This window comes from Mesoplodon bidens, assembly GCF_964165515.1.
Source record: "Mesoplodon bidens genome assembly, chromosome: 1".
NCBI classification, from domain to species: domain Eukaryota; kingdom Metazoa; phylum Chordata; class Mammalia; order Artiodactyla; family Ziphiidae; genus Mesoplodon; species Mesoplodon bidens.
The window spans coordinates 80,547,376-80,566,346 of NC_138176.1; the positions used below are offsets into that span (position 1 = coordinate 80,547,376).

At 36.0% G+C, this 18,971-nt stretch overlaps 1 protein-coding gene and 1 long non-coding RNA gene across 2 annotated transcripts in view; both read right to left on the reverse strand.

The window, feature by feature from the left end:
• Positions 1 to 2,030, reverse strand: part of LOC308616149 — a 112,863-nt gene extending 110,833 nt beyond the window's left edge. Inside the window, exon 1 of the long non-coding RNA XR_014015697.1 lies at positions 1,941 to 2,030. This is a non-coding gene — a long non-coding RNA (uncharacterized lncRNA). The remainder of the gene's footprint in view (positions 1 to 1,940) is intronic.
• Positions 2,031 to 5,424: 3,394 nt separating this feature from the next.
• The window catches only part of ARSJ (arylsulfatase family member J), a 64,237-nt gene continuing 50,690 nt past the window's right edge, over positions 5,425 to 18,971 (reverse strand). The window contains exon 2 of the mRNA XM_081232260.1: positions 5,425 to 7,769. Within this exon, the coding sequence (XP_081088386.1) occupies positions 6,371 to 7,769 (1,399 nt within the window). The 3' untranslated portion in view covers positions 5,425 to 6,370. The remainder of the gene's footprint in view (positions 7,770 to 18,971) is intronic.

An 18,971-nucleotide genomic window follows, 5' to 3' on the forward strand; every position in this document is an offset into this window, starting at 1 on the left:
TGTGGGACTCAGAGATGGACAATAAAGGAACCAAGAATGTAAAATGTGAAGCCATGTTTCTATGTGAGAGGACATAAAGAAACAGTCCAGCCACAGCCCAGGTGCTGGGAAGTGCACAGACATGGAGTCAAAGAAAAAAAGAAGGTAAGAACCTCTCCGCTTATCCCCCTCACTACACTGTCACTGCAGCCACTTCTCCCAGTAGGGAGATAATAGGTTACCCTGGCATCTGTGACTGTAATCTTTGAAATGCTAAGTTAACTCTTAGGGCTTTGAGCAAAACTTGAAGAAAAGAAAAACAAGTTTAATAAAAAGACTGTATATTTTATTTTTACATATGCATGGGCACCTTCACAGGAAAATGAAGACCCAAGGAAGCAATCAGAGCTGGATGCTTATGTCCTGGGTTGGACAAAGTATAATAAACATTGAGGATGTGACAAGGCAAAGGGGTTTGGGCTAGGGCAGTGAATTGTGGAAAGGTGACTAGAAAGATGAGGGTTAGTTTAACAAGTTCTTTTGTACAGATTTCTTTCAGCTTTGACTTCCCATCTCTGGTGATAAGAATGTCTTCTTTCCTCCTGATACAGAGAGGGCACCTTTCACCTGAGATTTTTATCTCCTCCTTTCAGGAAGAAAAAGGAAGGTCAAAGTGTCCTGCTTGATCTGCTATTTTTAAGGTGCCTTTAACTCACTCAAAATAACCAATATTCCAAGGGGGCATATTTTGGGATGACATGCTCTGAACCCCTACATTTTGTTGCTGTTAAGCCTGAATGTGTAGTAGAAATTATGTGGTGTTACATGCTTATAATTCCCTACCTTCTTGATGCTAGAGACAGTTGATTATTCCAATCAGGGAAAACTTAAAATAGAGAAATGTTAGTGGGACATGTATTAGAGACAGAATGAGTCTCCATGACTGATGAGTTATGCTATCACTTTTGTTGAAAAGGAGTCTCTGGAAGTTCTGGGGATGGTGATATGAGAAGATACAGTTTCAGATTATTAAGTAAAATCGAGGTTTTATTTTTTTTAACCTTTGTTATGAAACTATTCTTTCTCACAGTTGTTTAGAATTTAGATGTTCAGTCAAAAGTAATCCCCAGTCATTCACAACTCTTAAGGCTGAAGAAACTTTAAGTATTAAAGTATTGTTTCCAGAGCATTAATATGTCATATTGGGCTTCCCTGGTGGCGCAGTGGTTAAGAATCCTCCTGCCAATGCAGGGGACACGGGTTTGAGCCCTGGTCCAGGAAGATCCCACATGCTGTGGAGCAACTAAGCCCATTTGCCACAGCTACTGAGCCTGAATTCTAGAGCCCACGAGCCACAACTACTGAGCCCATGCGTCTAGAGCCCGTGCTCTACAACAAGAGAAGCCACCGCAGTGAGAAGCCCACCCACTGCAACAGATAGCCCCCGCTCACCGCAACTAGAGAAAGCCCGCACCCAGCAATGAAGACCCAACACAGCCAAAAATAAATAAATAAAATAAATAAATTTATATAAAAAAGTCATATTAAAATTGTTTTGGGATATTTATTCTGAAAGATAAATTTTACTTTTATTTGATTCATTAGATAAGATACCCTCCATTTATAATTAACAGCTAAAGAATTTCTGCAAAGAATGAATACACAGACATTTCTAATGAGCATATATTATTTTCTTGGACCTTTTAAGTTGGTGGGATTGATTTTATCTAAAATTGCATAACCCAATTGACAAAGAATATTATAGGATTGTAGTACATTTGAGAGGAAGGAAATTTCAAATCATAGATATGAAATGGAAAGTTAAGTAAATATGTTCAAGTCTACCTAACTCCCACGGACAACATTTTCATGTCATGTGTTTTATAATATCATATCTAATCAATGAATCAATGGACTTCACAGATATGCTATGACTAATAAAATACTTAAGAAAAACTTACCTTTAAAGCAACAGAATTCTTTCTTTGCTGATTTGGAGAACTTCATAATAAGATACCCAAGGATGTGAGATATAGTCCATTTGGCTTCATAATTCTGTGAAGACACAGAGGTTTATTTGCTATTTATATTTTTCCCTTCTATGGCTTGCTACAAAAACTATCCACAATTTAATCCCCATTTCTCCTTTCTGGAAACTCTCATTTATACTGTATTCTGTTACATTCAAAGTAGTGTTAGAATAATTATGTTGTACTCGTTAGGTAATAAAGATAAAATTTGCTCTCAGAATTGTATGATTTTTGCTTGGTTTTTGCTGTTAACACTCTGTTCCTATAACTATACATTATTCAAGTTAGTTTTTTCTAATGCTAGAAATTTCTTCATTTCACAACAATGCTATTATTATGAGGAATGGTATTAGGGATGATTAGTTCTATTTTTCAACAGTGAAATTCCTACACAACAGTGGAAAGTGGAAACCCAAGCAAATGTAGCTGAACATATGAATATTTGTGATTATCTCATCTATTCATGCAAAAAATAAATATATATTGAACACTGACTAGGAGCCAGGCATTGTTTTACATACTGGCAATACAAATGTAGATAGAGCAGACATAAACTATTTTTGTTAAGAAGCTTACACTCTAGTGGGAAGAACCAGAGAATAAATAAAATATGTAAGTAAAATATGAAATATATTAAAGGGTGATAAGTCTATGGAGAAAGATCAAGTAGGGGAAGAGAGTGGAGAAGAGGAGGGTGTTTTGTTATTTGACTAATGGCTGTGTCTCCCAGGAGCATGCAGACTACCTGAAAACAGGGACTCTGTCTGATGTTGCTAGTCACCATATCACAGCGTTTATCATATGTGGCACTTACCAAGTGTTGAATAAATGGATGGGTAAACTTGGTGTTGAATAAGTCCTCCCCTTATCCTGATCTACTCTTTCTTTTCCACACTACTTTATATAGCATATAATTTATTTATTTGGTATATAATTTATTTATTTATGTTTATTACTTATTGTTTGCATCACTTGGCTAGAATGTCACCTGCACAAGGAATAAGAATTTTTATCCATTTTCTTCACTGATGGATTTCAAGCACCAAGAACATTGCCTGCCAAGCATGCAGTAGGATTTAACAAACATTTGTAGAACGAATGAATTTTAATAAGTAATTTCGCTAAGAGGAAACAATGAAATTACTAACTTCTGACACAAGAATTTTGTTTGCTGCTACTGGCAAGCCAGTTTATTCCTGCCAGCGACACACATTCTGATGGCTACTGACAAATTCACAGTGTATGTACTCAAGAATCCCAGGAATAAAATACTTAAGAAGCTAATCCTGATGCCAAATTCATGTACCTTGGAATATCAAATGTTATGATGTATTAACTATTTACTCATTCAACTATCAAAGGGACAGTTTTTCCTCTATTCTTAAGATTCTTAAAAGGGAAAAGTGAGGGAAAAGTATGTAAATACAGATGAAACAAGACTTGACAGCCATGGTGTGGATGTTTTTCACTGATTGAAAGGTACCACAGTTTTGTTTGTTTTGTCATTTGAATAAAGTGATTTAGATTCTTTCCCATCCAAGACACATAAGCCACATCCACAATTTATTTTCTGACAAAGCTAGGGGGATACTTATATTTCAATCCAGGGGTTTCCTTTGGTTGCCTAATAAAAGGATCAGAGGTTTTAAAGTGGTGCCATTTACACTTGAAAAAGCCACGGGCAACTCTCAGGTTGAAAAGAAATGCAACCTGAGAATCACAGTTCAGGAAAATGACACCTGAGGATAAAGGCCCCACGTGAACATAGTTTTAATGATTAAGGCATAAAAGTCAATTGCAGAGTATTTTCCTCCCTGGACATCTTGAAACACCTAGTGATTTGTTGACAGCATTTTGGAAACATTTCTGTTCATTATTTATACATGACTATTGTATTAGATTTTAGTTTCTTAAGGGCAAGACACAGACTTCTCCTAAATCGCCTACCCAGAGTCATGGGGGGGCGGGCAGGTACTCTCCTAAAAGTAGTAAATAGCGTCCTTGAAGTCATTTCCAGGTAGAAAACTGTGGGCTAATTTATTTTCATTGAGAAAGTTATGGTCATTTACAGAGAATTTAAAATCACACCATATTGCATAATATCTACTGACCTCAAATGTGAGTTAATTTTCATGAGCCTAATTTGCCTCTTTGCTCCTTTTTGTTTTGCTAGGGATTTCTAGAAGATTCTATGTTTACACTAAAAATTTCTGAGGTCTGTTCCATACTTTGCCTAGTCCTGTGTAATGCGCTATAGACAAGGGTTTTATGGTGAAAGAAATTAGAAAACATTATATAAAAATTTCCTTCTGTTAGAGATTTACAAGGCAAGCTAGGATTTTAAAAACTGTAAGAAAGTCCGCATAAATTGAACCCTTTAACCTTGTTTAACTCCACATATCTTGAACTCATTTTTCCTCAGAACTCTTTTTTAATGTAATAATAACTATCTTTTGAATTATAAGATATTATCTATTTTATAACACCTCATTAATTTATGTGCCACTAAGAGAGGAAAACACTGACAGTATGCCTTTGATTTTTAAGACCCATTTAAATATACAGTTGACAAAACATAAACTCAGGAAATAGTACTTAATCCTATATAATGAAATGGAAATATATATTCTAGAACTGAAATATTAAAATTTTAAAATTAAATTATTTTTGTCCATTTTAGTAAGTTTGGTAACAGTCTATCGATTCTTTTATAGATTTCCAGGAACTGTGAGAAGCTATCCTCTGAATTCTGATGTAAATGTATTTAATAGTATGCTGCCATACTGCCACGTACATTTCTTTAATCACAATTGTAACTTCACATATCACAGTTCTAGCTCTCTGTGATTTTTCGAGTGTAAACTATGAGACTTACAGGCAATATTAGGAGAGGGCACCTTAAAGAAAACTCCAGGGCCCACAGGAACCACATCAACCTGTCCTCACTGATGACCCATGATAAACTTCATTACAGATCACGTTCCTTTAATCCTCCTCATGGCGTTTGCATGTGTGAGTTTCAAATTAGATTTTTAACAACGCCAGGTAGGATCCATATCTTCATTTCTCTGTATCTCCTCACCACGTCCACTTTGTATAAGAGTAGGGTCATTACAAATCTTATTTATTAGCAAGAGAACACTTTTCTCCATGCAGTGGCCAAGTGGAAATATCTCTTATTTGCAAAATCCATATTATATTACTATGGTGGTTAGCAAATCATACCTTCATTTGCCTATTTGTAAAGATTTTTGTTTGTTAAAATGAATAATATAATTCTATATAGATGTTAAATCAGAAAAGCCACACAATCTGCTGGTGCTATAAAATATGTCATTTTAATAATTAAGATACATAAATAAAGTGTTTATGACAGAAACAATAAAGTTGTCTCTCAATTCTGTACAAACACTGAATTTCCAAGAAATTTGTAAGGAATATATTCATCTTATTACATTCAAAATAATGGTTGAACAATGATGATTATCATTTTTTTCTTTTTATATTCTATGAATTCACACACTATTAATTTATAGTATTACAGTGCTTGATAATCTTGATAATATGAAATAAAATTATTCTAATGGTATGTAGAAAATAAAAATAAAATAATTAAAAGTCATTTGTATAACTTTTTATGAAAACAAAATAATTAATATTTTTTCTGTAAAAATAAATTATGTATTTTATTCTGAAACATCATTCTATTAAAGTGTTTAGAAAATAGTTACATTCACTTTTTGGCCGTGTGCTGAAACATTCTTATTTGCCATTCCCTTATGCATGATAAAGTGAGGTGCAAGCTGTTCACATGTGAGAAAAACAGCTTATTTTCACAGGAAAGGAAATGATATATGAAATAGAATTAATTAAAAAAAAACCCAAGTGTCCTATGATAGAGATACAAAAATTCACTAAGAAAAAAATGTTTTTCAAGGCCTTTGAGGTGATGCAACCTTTGACTACACTTCATCAAAGGTGGTTTTTAATCATGCTGCCCTGTAACTTCCATCAAAGTAGCATGTCCATCAATTGCAGGTTACAGTCCAATGTTATAATTTAAAGCATAGTGTTTGGTCAATTGACTGAAGCACAACAGCTGGACTCGTCACTGACCACCTTTTATAAACGAGCAAGAGAAACAAACATCTCCTTTCTGCTCTAAGCATGGCTTCCAAGAGTAGCACCTTTGGCACTGAGCACAAGCTTTCCAGGTGGCAGAAGTCTCTGGAGTAGCACAACACGAAAACAGCAATGCTGGTGGCAGGGATCCTACTGAGCCAAACATGCTGGTTCACCTAGAAAACTGGCGAAAGACTAAGTACTGATTTAAGTTTAACCAGACAGGAAGAAATTTGTACCTATCCACGAGGAACACCCAAACGGCAATTTGTAAACGAACCCGCTTTCTGCTGTTTCTTCTTTGTCTTACTTTTCTTCTGCTTTTTCTCAGTCTTATTTTTGCGTAGCTTCTGTTTCTTGTTTTCCTCTTTATACCATGGTCCCCAGACTCCTCCATTGAGCCGAGGGTTACTTCTGGGGTCTTTGGGGGGGTACCTGACAGGCACCGCGGTTTTGTTGAACTGTGAGAGCCTCCGGAGGAGCTGCTTCACAACTCCGGGATACCTGTTAGAAAGGTCCACTCTCTCGTAGGGGTCAGCTGTGATGTTGAACAGCCATACACTTTTGCCAGTTGACAACGTAATCCGTTCGTTATGCCACCGGTTCGGCCCTAGGTTGCTGAACGACTGAGGGGGCACCCAGTCACTGTACCCGGGGTTCCCTGTGAGCAGTTTCCAGTGCTTCACTCTGATGGCCGACTGGATGGCAGTGTTCCAGATTCCATAGCCTGCCGCCCAGGAGCCATTTTTCGCCTTGGTATAAATGGGGTCGATGTTGTGCAAAATATCTACTCGGGGAGAACGAAGGCCTTCACTTATAGTCTCCCAGATGTCATAGCCATCCAGTTGAATGTCCTCATCAATTTGTCCTTCAGCCAGTGAAATCAGAGTGGGGTACCAGTCAGTGATGTGCACAAGCTCCTTACACACCGTTCCCTTGTTTTTCAGAAGTGGGCTGTGCACGAAGCCAACAGCCCGGATCCCCCCTTCCCAGTAGGTTCCTTTGCTACCTCTGAGGGGCCAGTTACTTCCTCCTGCTGTGGGCTGGCCGCCGTTATCTGAAGAGTATATGATAATGCTGTTGTTATAGAAACCATATGTCTTTAGAGCCAGGGTCACATTGTTGATTGCTTCGTCTAAGCAGGAAAGCATAGCAGCATACCTGCGCCTATTTATGTTGATAATGGATCTGTAGTGTTCAAAATACCTGCCAGGGGCTTGTAGTGGAGAGTGCACAGCTTGGTAGGCAATATATAAAAATATAGGCTTTCTGGGGTCACGAGAAGCTAAGATTTGTTGCACTCTCTGAGTGTACATCTGTGTGGAGTATATGCCATTGTCGTAGTCCCAGGCAGCATTGTCATTTTCGTACAAGTCATAGCCACACATCCTGGGACTGTCACATTTGTAGTGTGTATAGTAATCGCCACTTCCCAAGAGGGAACCAAAAAAGGTATCAAATCCTCTCTTGGTGGGCATACATTCTTTTCTATAAAAACCCAAATGCCATTTTCCAACCATATGTGTTGAATATCCAACCTCTTTCAGCTTCTGAGGTAGGGTTGCATTGTCCAGAGGTAAGCAGTTAGGCTGTGTAGGTCTTATGATAGAATGTTGAAGTCCGGTATGTATCTGATACCTTGACAAAAGAGTAAAAATTGTGTCAGTGCAAGATAAAAGATAGATTCCACATAAGATAATGATTCTTAAATTAAACAATGTTTCTGTGAAGAGAAATGTTACCCCAAATAAAATATGACCAATTCAGTATTCTACTGTTGCTCAAAAGTCCTACCCTAATTAGTTACATATCTAACATTTGAAATGCATTTAAATCAGTACTTTTGAAACTAAGGTTTCACCACCTATCTCAAAGTCTTTTTTAAGTTCTTATAACAGAATTAATCTGAATAAACTTTAATCTTTTAATTAATTACATGACATAACAAACTAACATGAGAAAGGAAAGTATATAAATTTCAGAGTGTTTGTAACTGAGCAGGATCCTATGGAGCCTTCTCATGATAGACCCCACCTCCCAGCCCCCTCCCACCATGCCATGTCCTCTGCCTGCTTCTTGTTCTCAGAGAAACTTTAGCCTCCTAGGCCTTTCCTAAGTTCCAAAGAATAAGTTTAATCAGAGAAGTGAGAAAATGTAGAAACAAAGGAAAACAGTCAAGCAAGACAAAATAGTAATAGTTTAGCCATTAAACAAAGTCAAGGACCTTTAGTTCCACCTCAAGGGCTAGAGATAATATTCTGAGCCATACCTTTGAACTATTTTGTCGATCCTGAAAACCCCACCAGGTGGAAGAAGTTAACTGTATGCTGCGCACAAGCACATAGACCCCAGACTGGTTGGAACCAGAAGGTTGAAGATGTTGACTCCTGGTTACCTCACCACCAGCCAATCAGAAGAATGTCTATGAGCTGATCACATAGCCCATAACCGTCTCCCTCACTGTGCCTTTAAAAACCTTTCCCTGAAAGCCATTTCAGGGTCTCTTGAGCACTAGCTGCCTAGATTCCTTGCTTGGGGACTGCGGTAAATGCTGCACTTTCCTTCACCACAACCCGGTGGCAGTAGACTGGTTTTACTGGGCACTGCGCACAGGTGAGTGGACTCAAGTTTGCTTTGGCAACATGCTGTTGTCATTGCTGTTGTTGTTTTTGGTCTAAGGACCTCACATTAGTTCCTAAATCATTTTCTGAAATAATTTATTTCCAGCTGATTAGGAAGAACTAAACATTCATGCAAAAATTATACAAAAATCTCCTGTTTGATTGTCAAAACCTGTTAAATCTCTGTAACGAGAAAGAAAATATTTCTGACTTACAATATGCTATTGTTGGAAAGCCATTTTAGAGTAAATCTTTTAGCTAATGCTACAGAAGAATTACATTTTTCGAAAAACAACAGGAAATGAATCCTTTCATGTTTCCCACAGTGTCTCCTTTTTAAGAAAATTATATTCACTTACAATGTAGTCTAAGAAAACAAGGTAACTCTTTCTATACATTAAAATTAAGCAGTTGTTAATTTCTGACATTGTTCTCTTCCCAAGGATATTTTGCCAAGGGACTTTTTTCCAGAGAATGGTATGAATTTTCAATTGGGTCAAGATGTGCCCATTAGTTCATGTCATTTTAAAAGTGATTAATATCTATAGTTATTACATAAGTTTAAAAAGACTTTTTAAGTAGGAACTATAGAGATTCTGAGAAAATGAAGTTTTTAGAGAGTGTTAGTGTAAAAGTAGAAATATTCTTGGAATCAAATTACAAAGAGTAATATTGAGATCAAAAAGAAATTTTTTTTCCAAATCGATTGAACCTGAAAGGTCAACGTATTACACATGTCTTTGGTGAATAGTTCAATTTATTTTTAAATGTTCAAATGATAGTATAATGCAACTGGGAGTTCTTTCAAAGTGTCAACAGCAGTAATAGGCTGATGGTTTCATAGAAGTTGTAGGGATGTTCGGTCACTAACACAAGGCAGCATTCATATGGGTCCTGTCTACACAGCTGATCATTTAGCTGTCAAAGTTCACAATTAACACACTTGTGGTAATTTAAGTAATAAATTCCCAAAGAAATAAGCTTTTCATATGTATTATATAGCACTAAATTCATAAAGTGTTATTGCTCTTGATAATTATTGATTCAGTTCAGGATCATTCATTTCTGAAACCACTAATTTTTGTATAAGTACATGACAAATTGGTAACACCTATCAATATAAACATTGAGGATATTTAAAAAGGAGAAATCTGTATGATGTAAGAATTTGGGGAAGGATTTGTGGGCATGGGTTACTAACTAATTACCTTATGCAGAGAATGTACTTGGCCAGAAATCTATTCAAGTCATTGAACAGCTAACCAATTAAAGTCTTTCTAATTAAATTGGGCATTTTTGCACCTAGTACTAAAGGCAAAGGGAATTGAGGCTTTTGAAATTGTAAAATAGAGAAAATGTTCATATAAAAAGAGTACGAAAGAAGAGGGCTGCTGCTTTCAGAAGATGGTACAGTGTTAACAGATAAATAAGAGAGTTCAGCGCTATTAATCAACTATGTGGTTTCTGTCTTCTCCAGAATAGAATGGTTTTCATATTGGAAAATTTAGAATCAACAATGTAACGGTTTGGCAGCAGTTCCTAACAGAAGAGAGCTTTTCAGGGCAGCTCCTGCTTACATGAGTTCAAGCCTGTAGGGCCAAATAGGAGGGAGTATGAGGTAAAATTGGAGGCAAGGTTTAAGGGTATAGGTTTTAGGGTCAGACACAACTGGGTTTGAATTTGCTTGACTGTTTATTAGCTGTGTGACTTTGGGCAGTACTTATCCCCTCTGATCCTCAGCTTCCTCATTTGTAAAATAGGGATAATAATACATATTGGCTTGTTGTAGCATCAAAAGAGAGCACAGAGTCTGGTAAGGGGGGTACATGCAGTAAATGATAGCTTTTATTATTATTATCCCAGAGTTCTGAATCATATGTTACTAAAATATTTCTTTAAAGTTTTATAATTTATAGGCCTTATTTCACATGCATTATTGCATATAGTCCTCATTACAACAGTGAGAAGTAGGATTCTTTACGTTCATTTTCTAGTTGGAGGATAGAGACATAGAGATGTCCCCCAACTCCCCACCTGCCTCACCAGGCTGTGAAATATGTTCCTGAATAACAAGGGCTAAGCCCGATGCTTTCTCTAGTCTCTTTAAGAGTTAATTCCACTACTTCTTGAAAAATCAAGGAGCAGAGGAAAGATGCCACGTCAGTCTTGAGAAGTGAATCTGTTCTAACTTTCTAATTAAAGATAGGAAGAATTTATAAACCAAATAGTGAGGCTTATGCTGATCCCCCAAAATTTTGAGAACAACTTTTTAAGTAGATAATTTGTGAGCATTAAACAAACAAACAAACAAATTAGGTAGGATCAAAAGAAAAGTCCTGCCAAGTTAGCTTCATTTTCTTTTTTAAAAAAGGATCAGAATTAGGAAAATAGCTTAGGAAAATGATAGGCATTTGAAAAGTCTGCCCATGATTCTTTTCTTATAAAATAACAGAAAATCAACTGTATGACAGCACTATATATTTGTGATAAGAATGATAATCTTACACTTTCATACCAGTTAATTACATACAGAAACTTTTCATTTACATGATAGTCTCTGGCTTCTACAACAGTGTGGAGCAGGCAGGGGGGCTCCATTTATTAGTTCCATCTAACAACAACAATAACAACAATAAAAGGGCACTGAAACTCAGAGTAACTTAATGGCTTTCCCAAGTTTTACAGCTGTAAGTCTTGGGTTCTATACTGGAATCCAGATTTTTGGCTTTGGAGACTCACATTGTACAATCACAGCTAACTGAACAGTTAGACCCATGTAAAGTTTGGGTTAATTTATTTCCATTAATCTTCAGTATTTATTCATTTCCGTAGTTAAGTTATATTACTGAGTGTATAACGTGTGCTAAGAATTAAGTTTTTGTTTAGTTCTGTTTCTCCCCCTGCCCCCAGAGCTGTTATATTACAAAGTGGGTTGTAAGTAAAGATCCTACTGGCAATGAGGGTGACATGAAGCTAAGAGTTCTCTGAACCCTGGGATCAGATGGAGATGGTGCTGTCAGTCATGAAGAACAGGATGGAATGCTAATTTTTTTTTTTCTTTCAGGAAGGAGATGGTTGGGCTCTAGGGAAGATCTTGATAGAGTTTTTGGCTTGTCAGTGACATTGACTTGGCAGCAGCAACTAGTTGGAAGACTAATCAGATAATTCTTCAAAATAAACTAAAAAATAGTATATCAATTAATATTAACTGCTTAACTGGTTGAGAATCCCCGATCTTGAAAGGAGTTTCTGGAGCAGCACAACTGGGCCCTTTCTTTGGCTTCAACTCATTGATTATTTTTATCCACGACTTGAATAAAGAAATAGAAGACATGCTTATTATGTAAGAGGAATAGTTAAAAGTGGCATAATGAAGATTCAAAGTAATCTAAATGACCCGAAATGTTGTTGAAACAGATGATAAATTGTACATAGAAAGTTAAAGAAGAGCTTAAAGACTGAAAGGGAATATGTCAAAAAGACGTAGAAACCTGAATTAAGGGGCCCTTAACTGGCCAAATCTGGGACAATGCAAGCATCAAAATAAACAGTAATAAATTACACCCACTGAATAAAATAGGAAACCCTGAGTCCATACTAATATAAGTAAATAAGTAAATAGGAAAAGTTTGGTATGCAATGGGATATTGATAGAGTCTCAAAGTACCTCCCCACAAAACACTTATTAATTATATATATGGAAAAGAGTAACCACACACTGGAAGTGCTTGATAAACACCATATTAATCAAGTGATCAAAGTTAACAGCATCAGTAATCAGGATACATCAATATCATGTGCCACCAGATAGGATGCAATGAGAATATAGCATTGCTTCTACAGTGTTCCACCCTAAGGTACAAAATCTGAATCTAATTCTCAGTAAATATCAGGCAAAACTAAACTGAGAGACATTCTACAAAATAACTGACCTAAAATCTTCAGAAGTATAAAGGTTATATAAGTCAAAGAAGGACTGAGGAACTCTTCCAATTTGAAAGAGACTAAGGAGACATGAATAAATGTAATAACGCTATTCTGAATTGGAATGGTTACAATAAAGGACATACTTTGAGGACCAAATAAGAATAATAATGTTCTCCTGTTTTTGATAGTTCTTTTGTGGCTAATGTAGGAAAATATCTTTGTAGGACATACACACTAAAGTATTGGAGATGATGGGGCATCAGGTTGGCAACTAACTCTCAAATGGTTCAGGAAAAAATGTTATTTGTGCTGTATTTGTGCTGTACTTGAATTTTTTTCTGTAGGTATAAGATAGCTTCAAAAATTAAAAAAAAATGTGTAAGAAAATCTAAATGGGATAAACGAAAGGCACTACATGTTATTTTTTAAAAATCAACTGTTTATTTAGTTATATAAGACTATGTAAATAGATGTGGAAAGTTGGATCTATCAGACTATGAATTTAATAAAAAGCAAAAAAGAAAAATAAGAGCTAAAATATATACACTGTACTAATTTATAAACATTATAGAAACTTATACAAAAATAGAAATTAAAACAGATGAGATAAATATAAATAGAATTTCTGGTATTTCTTCTTGCATTCTAATGAATCATCTTGTGTTGTCCTAGGGTGTCAGGACTACAATTTGTAGATCCTTGGTATAGGAAGGAGATTGTAGGGAGATGAAAATCGAAGCACAGAATTTTTTTTTTAAGGCTATTAAAGTAGTTTGGGTCAAAGATGATGGTGGCTTGGACTACCATCTAGTGGCAGTAAAAATGGAAGTAAGTGGATGGATCAAATGTATACTTTGGACTTAGAACTGATAGGACAATTTCAATGAGGGGAGGGAGGATAATGGGAGAGGAAAGGGAAAAAAATAATGACTTCTAGATTTGTGGCTTTCATAATTCGGTGAATAGCAGATGGACCAGCTGGTCTCTGTTTTATTCCAAAGTATATAATTGGGACTAATGGGTAACATTACAAGGAGGCAGATTTCAATTCAATGCAAAAAAAAAAAAAAAAAATTCTAACAAAGAAAAGAAACAAAGGCCACAAAAAAATAGATTAGATGATCATCTACCAAAGATTCTGTAAAAGACATACCTGAATTGGAAAAGAAGTACTAAATGACCTCTAAGGTTCCTTCTATAAAAATTCATGGGTCAAGGACTATAGCTTGGTGTTTCCATAAAGAACTCCATACGACCTCAGAACAGCTTTACAAAACCAAGTTTATAATATTTATGTACAGGTATTTGATAAAGAGGTTTCCACAATGCATCAACATATATTTAACTTCTTTCTTTGATAATATAAAGTTAGATTAAAAAATAGGTTTTTCACATAATGCATTCTGGATACATACTGTAATCATGTTTGCTAAAAAATAAACTAATTTTGAAATTTAGTGGATTTTTTTGGTCTCCATCTGGCTACCATGTGAAGAAAATTCCATATGAACAACAGTAAAACTAGAGTTGATGCCAAATCTGCTTAAAACAATAGCTATCATTCTCACTTTCCAGCCAACTTACAAGAAAAAAGCTAAGTGAGCCTTTCAGCTTGGCATTAGAACATGTGAAGAGTTTTGTAATCTTTTAAAATATTAATTTATATTATTGAGTGCTGGCAGTGGCAGTAGTTTTTGAATTCTCCTTTCTCTAATAATATCTAATACAATATTATTATTTTAATCCAATTACATATTTAATGTATCCTTGTAAGTACAAACACAAGGATAAAAAATGAATCCTAATAGTTTCATTCAGGCTCTAAAATCCAGGATGGTTAGAGGGTGCAAAAGCAGCCAATAGTGCAGTAGAAACTGATATTTTGAAGGGAAGGAAACAGGTATAACTGAGTATAGTTTACGAATCAAATGTCACACAGATATTTATAAGTTAGAAATATATAACTTATTTTCCATATGCTGAAAGGAGTTCCTTTATTACTTTCTTCCAAAGACTTTTTTATTTCAAAAGCTATAATGCTATTTATAGGCCTTAATTTCATTATTTAGTACTTATATATGCTGGTGGGAGGTGGAGGTTGTGGAGGGGTGTCATACCAAGTCTATGCCAAGTTTTTCATCTCATGAACAAATATCCACTCATTTATGAGATGAAAACTAGGCATAGTTTAGAATGAATTACTTATTTAACACTCTTTCACCCACCACGAGTCAGACACTGCTAGCTTTGGGGGTCACAAAGTTGAATAAGATGGGTCCTGCTCTCAAGGAACTCAGTCTATGTGAGATGCAGACGACAATCAGAGGATTATCACGACAGGAGTAAATGCTACAGCAAATATAACCACAGCCTTCTCTGAGTGCTCATAGCAGGGACAGGAAATGCTCTCAGAAGGCACCATGTTAGATCTGAATGCATCACAGGAGTATCTGGGTGAATCTGGGAAAAGGACAGACATTTCAAACACTTGCAACAACATGGACAAAAGCAAAGTCACAGGGGAACATGAATCAGAGATGATTCTTGAGGGAGGAGGAGCCATCCAGGTAAAGGGCTGAAAGGAAGGCAAAGAACATTTCAGTAAGGAGCGGAATGTTCAAATACAAAAAGGGAGAGAGAGTTTAGCCCTCTGTGGATCAACAGTTCAGAACAGAGATTCAGACATATCTTGACAGGAGATGAGAGTATATAGACAAGTAGGTGCCAAATTACAGAGAGCTGTATTACAGCCTACAGCTGTACAAAGGTTTTTGTACTTAATGTAGAGCTCATAGGAAGCCACAGAAATGCTTTTGAAAAAAGAATAACATAATAAGTTTTGCATTAGAAAAAGCATTCTGGCTGTAGTGTGAAGAATGCATTGGAATGGAACAGGACTTAGGCAAGGGCATTTGCCCTAATCTAAGAGATAAATGTTGACAGTCAAAACTGAGATGGGTGAGAGTAAGGATGAGAGAAGGAGATTAGAGATTATAAAGAGGGACATTTAATAGGGTTACAGACTGTAGGTGAAGAGCATGGGACAGAGGAATGTTGAGAATGAGGCCAGAATGTCTGGTCTGGGTGGCTGAGTGAAAGGAGGCTTCTTGCACTAAGAAATTCAGGAAGAGGAACAGGGATGAGTGGGAAGATGATGAATCCTGCTCTGCATTAAGCTGGAGGCACCTGTAAGATGCCCATCAGGAGCTGTACAGGATGACATAACATAAAGATCTGAGACTACTTAGCATATAGGTGGTATGTGAATTCACAGGAGCACATGACACTATCTACAGACAGAATGGAGACTGAGGGCCAAGGAAATAATACCATCATTTAGAAGAAAAGCAAGGAGCACCAGCGAAAGAGTCTGAGATGAAATAGCTACTGTGTGAACTAGAGCAGTGGAGGGGAGTTATACAGAGTGGCCTGTATTCCATACTGTGAAGGAGCCAAAGAAGATGAGAACTGAACAGCGTCAACTGGATTTCACAACAAGCATATGGGAACTGATAAACAATATTTTAGTAGAACGGTGTGAGAAGAAGCCCAGACTTTTGTAAGTGGAGACATGATTGGAAAGTGAAAATGTATAAATGGTGAGCATAGACTACTTCAAGACTATAAATGGAAAAAGAAAAAAAAAAAAAGGAGTATGGTGGGGCTCTAAACTCTGATGCGGAAAAGTGCTTATGATGTATTGCTGACTGGAAGGACATCTGGCTATGGCAGAATATATTTATTATTAGCTCTTTATAATAAAAAATGTTAAGTTCCATAAGGGCAGGGACTAATCACTGCTGTATCCACACCACCTAAAACAATGCTTGGCTCATTATAGGACATCAATAAATATTTTTTGAATGAATGAAAGAATAAATGTGAGTGTGCATGTATTCGCTGAGAGAGAAAGAGAAAGAAAAAAAAGTAAAGATATACACCAAACCCTTGGACATGATTATTTTCAGGGGAATAACAATTGTGGGAGAAAAGGAAGCTTTCACTTTCTGTTATATAAATTTATATACAGATGAAATATAGATGAATGGGTTTCAAAATAACTAGCTTATTCTACTCAGACTAATTGTTAATATGGGACTAATTTTACCAAGACAATTTGTTAGCAATTTAAAATAAAAAAACAAATCTAAATGCCAACTGAATGAAAAAACTCATTCATCTTATCAAGGAATGTTCTTTCTAGTAAGGACGTCTACTCGGAAGATTACCTTTAGACCAGAAGAAAGGGAATGGAGTGTGCTAAATTAATTCTGTAATTATCCCCTAAAAGCCAGAGAAAATGTCTCCTTTCACTAAATAAACAAAAGGATAGATAACTTGACACATAATTTTAAAAATTCCTACCTTTGAATGGTCTTTGCTGGTCATCAGAGCCTGCTGTTTATCCTTGGAATTGCCTTTCTCTTCCACAAAGATTTTGCTACACTGATTACAGTTTTCCTGGTCTCATAAGAAACATGGCTGCAAATCACATGGTAAGTGGTTTCTTTCTGAAAACATTCTTTTTACTCTCATCTATAGTGTGTGTAAATTCTTGGTAGTTTCCATCAAAAAATAAGTTTAGTCCCTAACCAGAGGGACTTTGACATGACCCCCTTTTTCCATGTTATCTTTTGGAAGTATTCCGTTTAAAGACCCGGACTTTCTACACTCCATTATTTAAACAAAATAATGTTTAATACATAAATTAAAGACACCAAACTTGTATCTAAATGAACATTCACTTATACAGTTAACTGATTCCTCATCTATAAAATTATTTACAGAGTAAAAGTTAAGAGGGAACTCCAGAGGTGCATTTAAAATGATTTAACTTAGACTTTTTTTTTTTTTTGCGGTACGCGGGCCTCTCACTGCTGTGGCCTCTCCTGTTGCGGAGCACAGGCTCCGGATGCGCAGGCTCAACGGCCATGGCTCACAGGCCATGGCTCACAGGCCCAGCCGCTCCGCGGCATGTGGGATTTTCCCGGACCGGGACACGAACCCGCGTCCCCTGCATGGGCAGGCGGACTCTCAACCACTGCACCACCAGGGAAGCCCTAACTTAGACTTTTCCAAGGACACATGTATTCCAAAAAGCAAAGTGTACCCATACTGCCAAAATAAAATTACTACTTTTCTTGCTATTTTTACTACTACCACAGAGTATTATTAAATCAATTAGAAAAAATTTGATTTATCTCTTCTATTCTAAACAGAAAATATGATTTGAGGTGTAGAACAGAGAGCAGCTTAAATATTAAACCACATTTCACATTACCAACTTTGCCCTGAGACAGGATGTGTTACGAAAAATATCCTTAGCTAATATTCTATTGATATTAGTTTAAATTATCAATGTAAAATGCAGATTCCTTAGGAAAAAATTCTTTAAATTTTTTTGAAAATATGATATATTCATTTTCCTCTGTATGAATCAGTCCATCATTTATTTAATTCCCCTAGAAATAGGACTGCCATATTTTCAAATGGTGGAAAAGTCCAACGTTTTCTTTGTAGTTCTGACTTTGAAGAAAAAAAAATTATGAAGAGCTTGACATTCCTGTTCACCAGGTGTCTTCTCTAGAAATTAGCCCAACAAAAAAGTGGTAACATTCTTGCATTCTTGAGCAGGATTATCTCCTCCTACCTGTCCTTAGGAATTCTCTGTCAAATAACTGAGTATCTTTGCACCTGAAATTAGGCACACATAAGTGAAAGTACTTTATGTCAAACTCATGTGGAAGGCATCAGTATCTTAGCTGAAAGCTATGTGAAAAGAAACTGAAACTCAACGGCTTAGTAGAGAAAATGATGGCAGTCTTCAGAAAAATTTACAAATTCAATTTAATAAAAATTACATTTGTTAAGAACCTACAATATTCCAGGCACTGTACTCTGTGGGGAACACAAAAGATAGTGAGAATTTATGATAAATAAATCTATGAGGCATATTGTGATATACTAAGTATGAAAAGTAGAGAATAGTTTTTATGTTTTAGGGAAAGTTTCAAAAAGAATATACTTGCTTATTCCTCAAGGCAGATGGCTATTACACTTTCAGTTAATTAGCATTATTTGTAAAGGAACTTTATAATTCTATGCTATAAAGCATTTTCAATTAAAGATAAAGAGAATTATTGTGTAAAACTGTATTAATTGGTATGACTAAATTCTCAAGGCTAGAGCCATGCCCTTTTCGTGTAGGCATCGTTAGAAATAGAACATAGGCACCAATTGACATGTATTAAATAATTTCTTTCCCAAAAGATAAATTCATGGCCTTCTAATC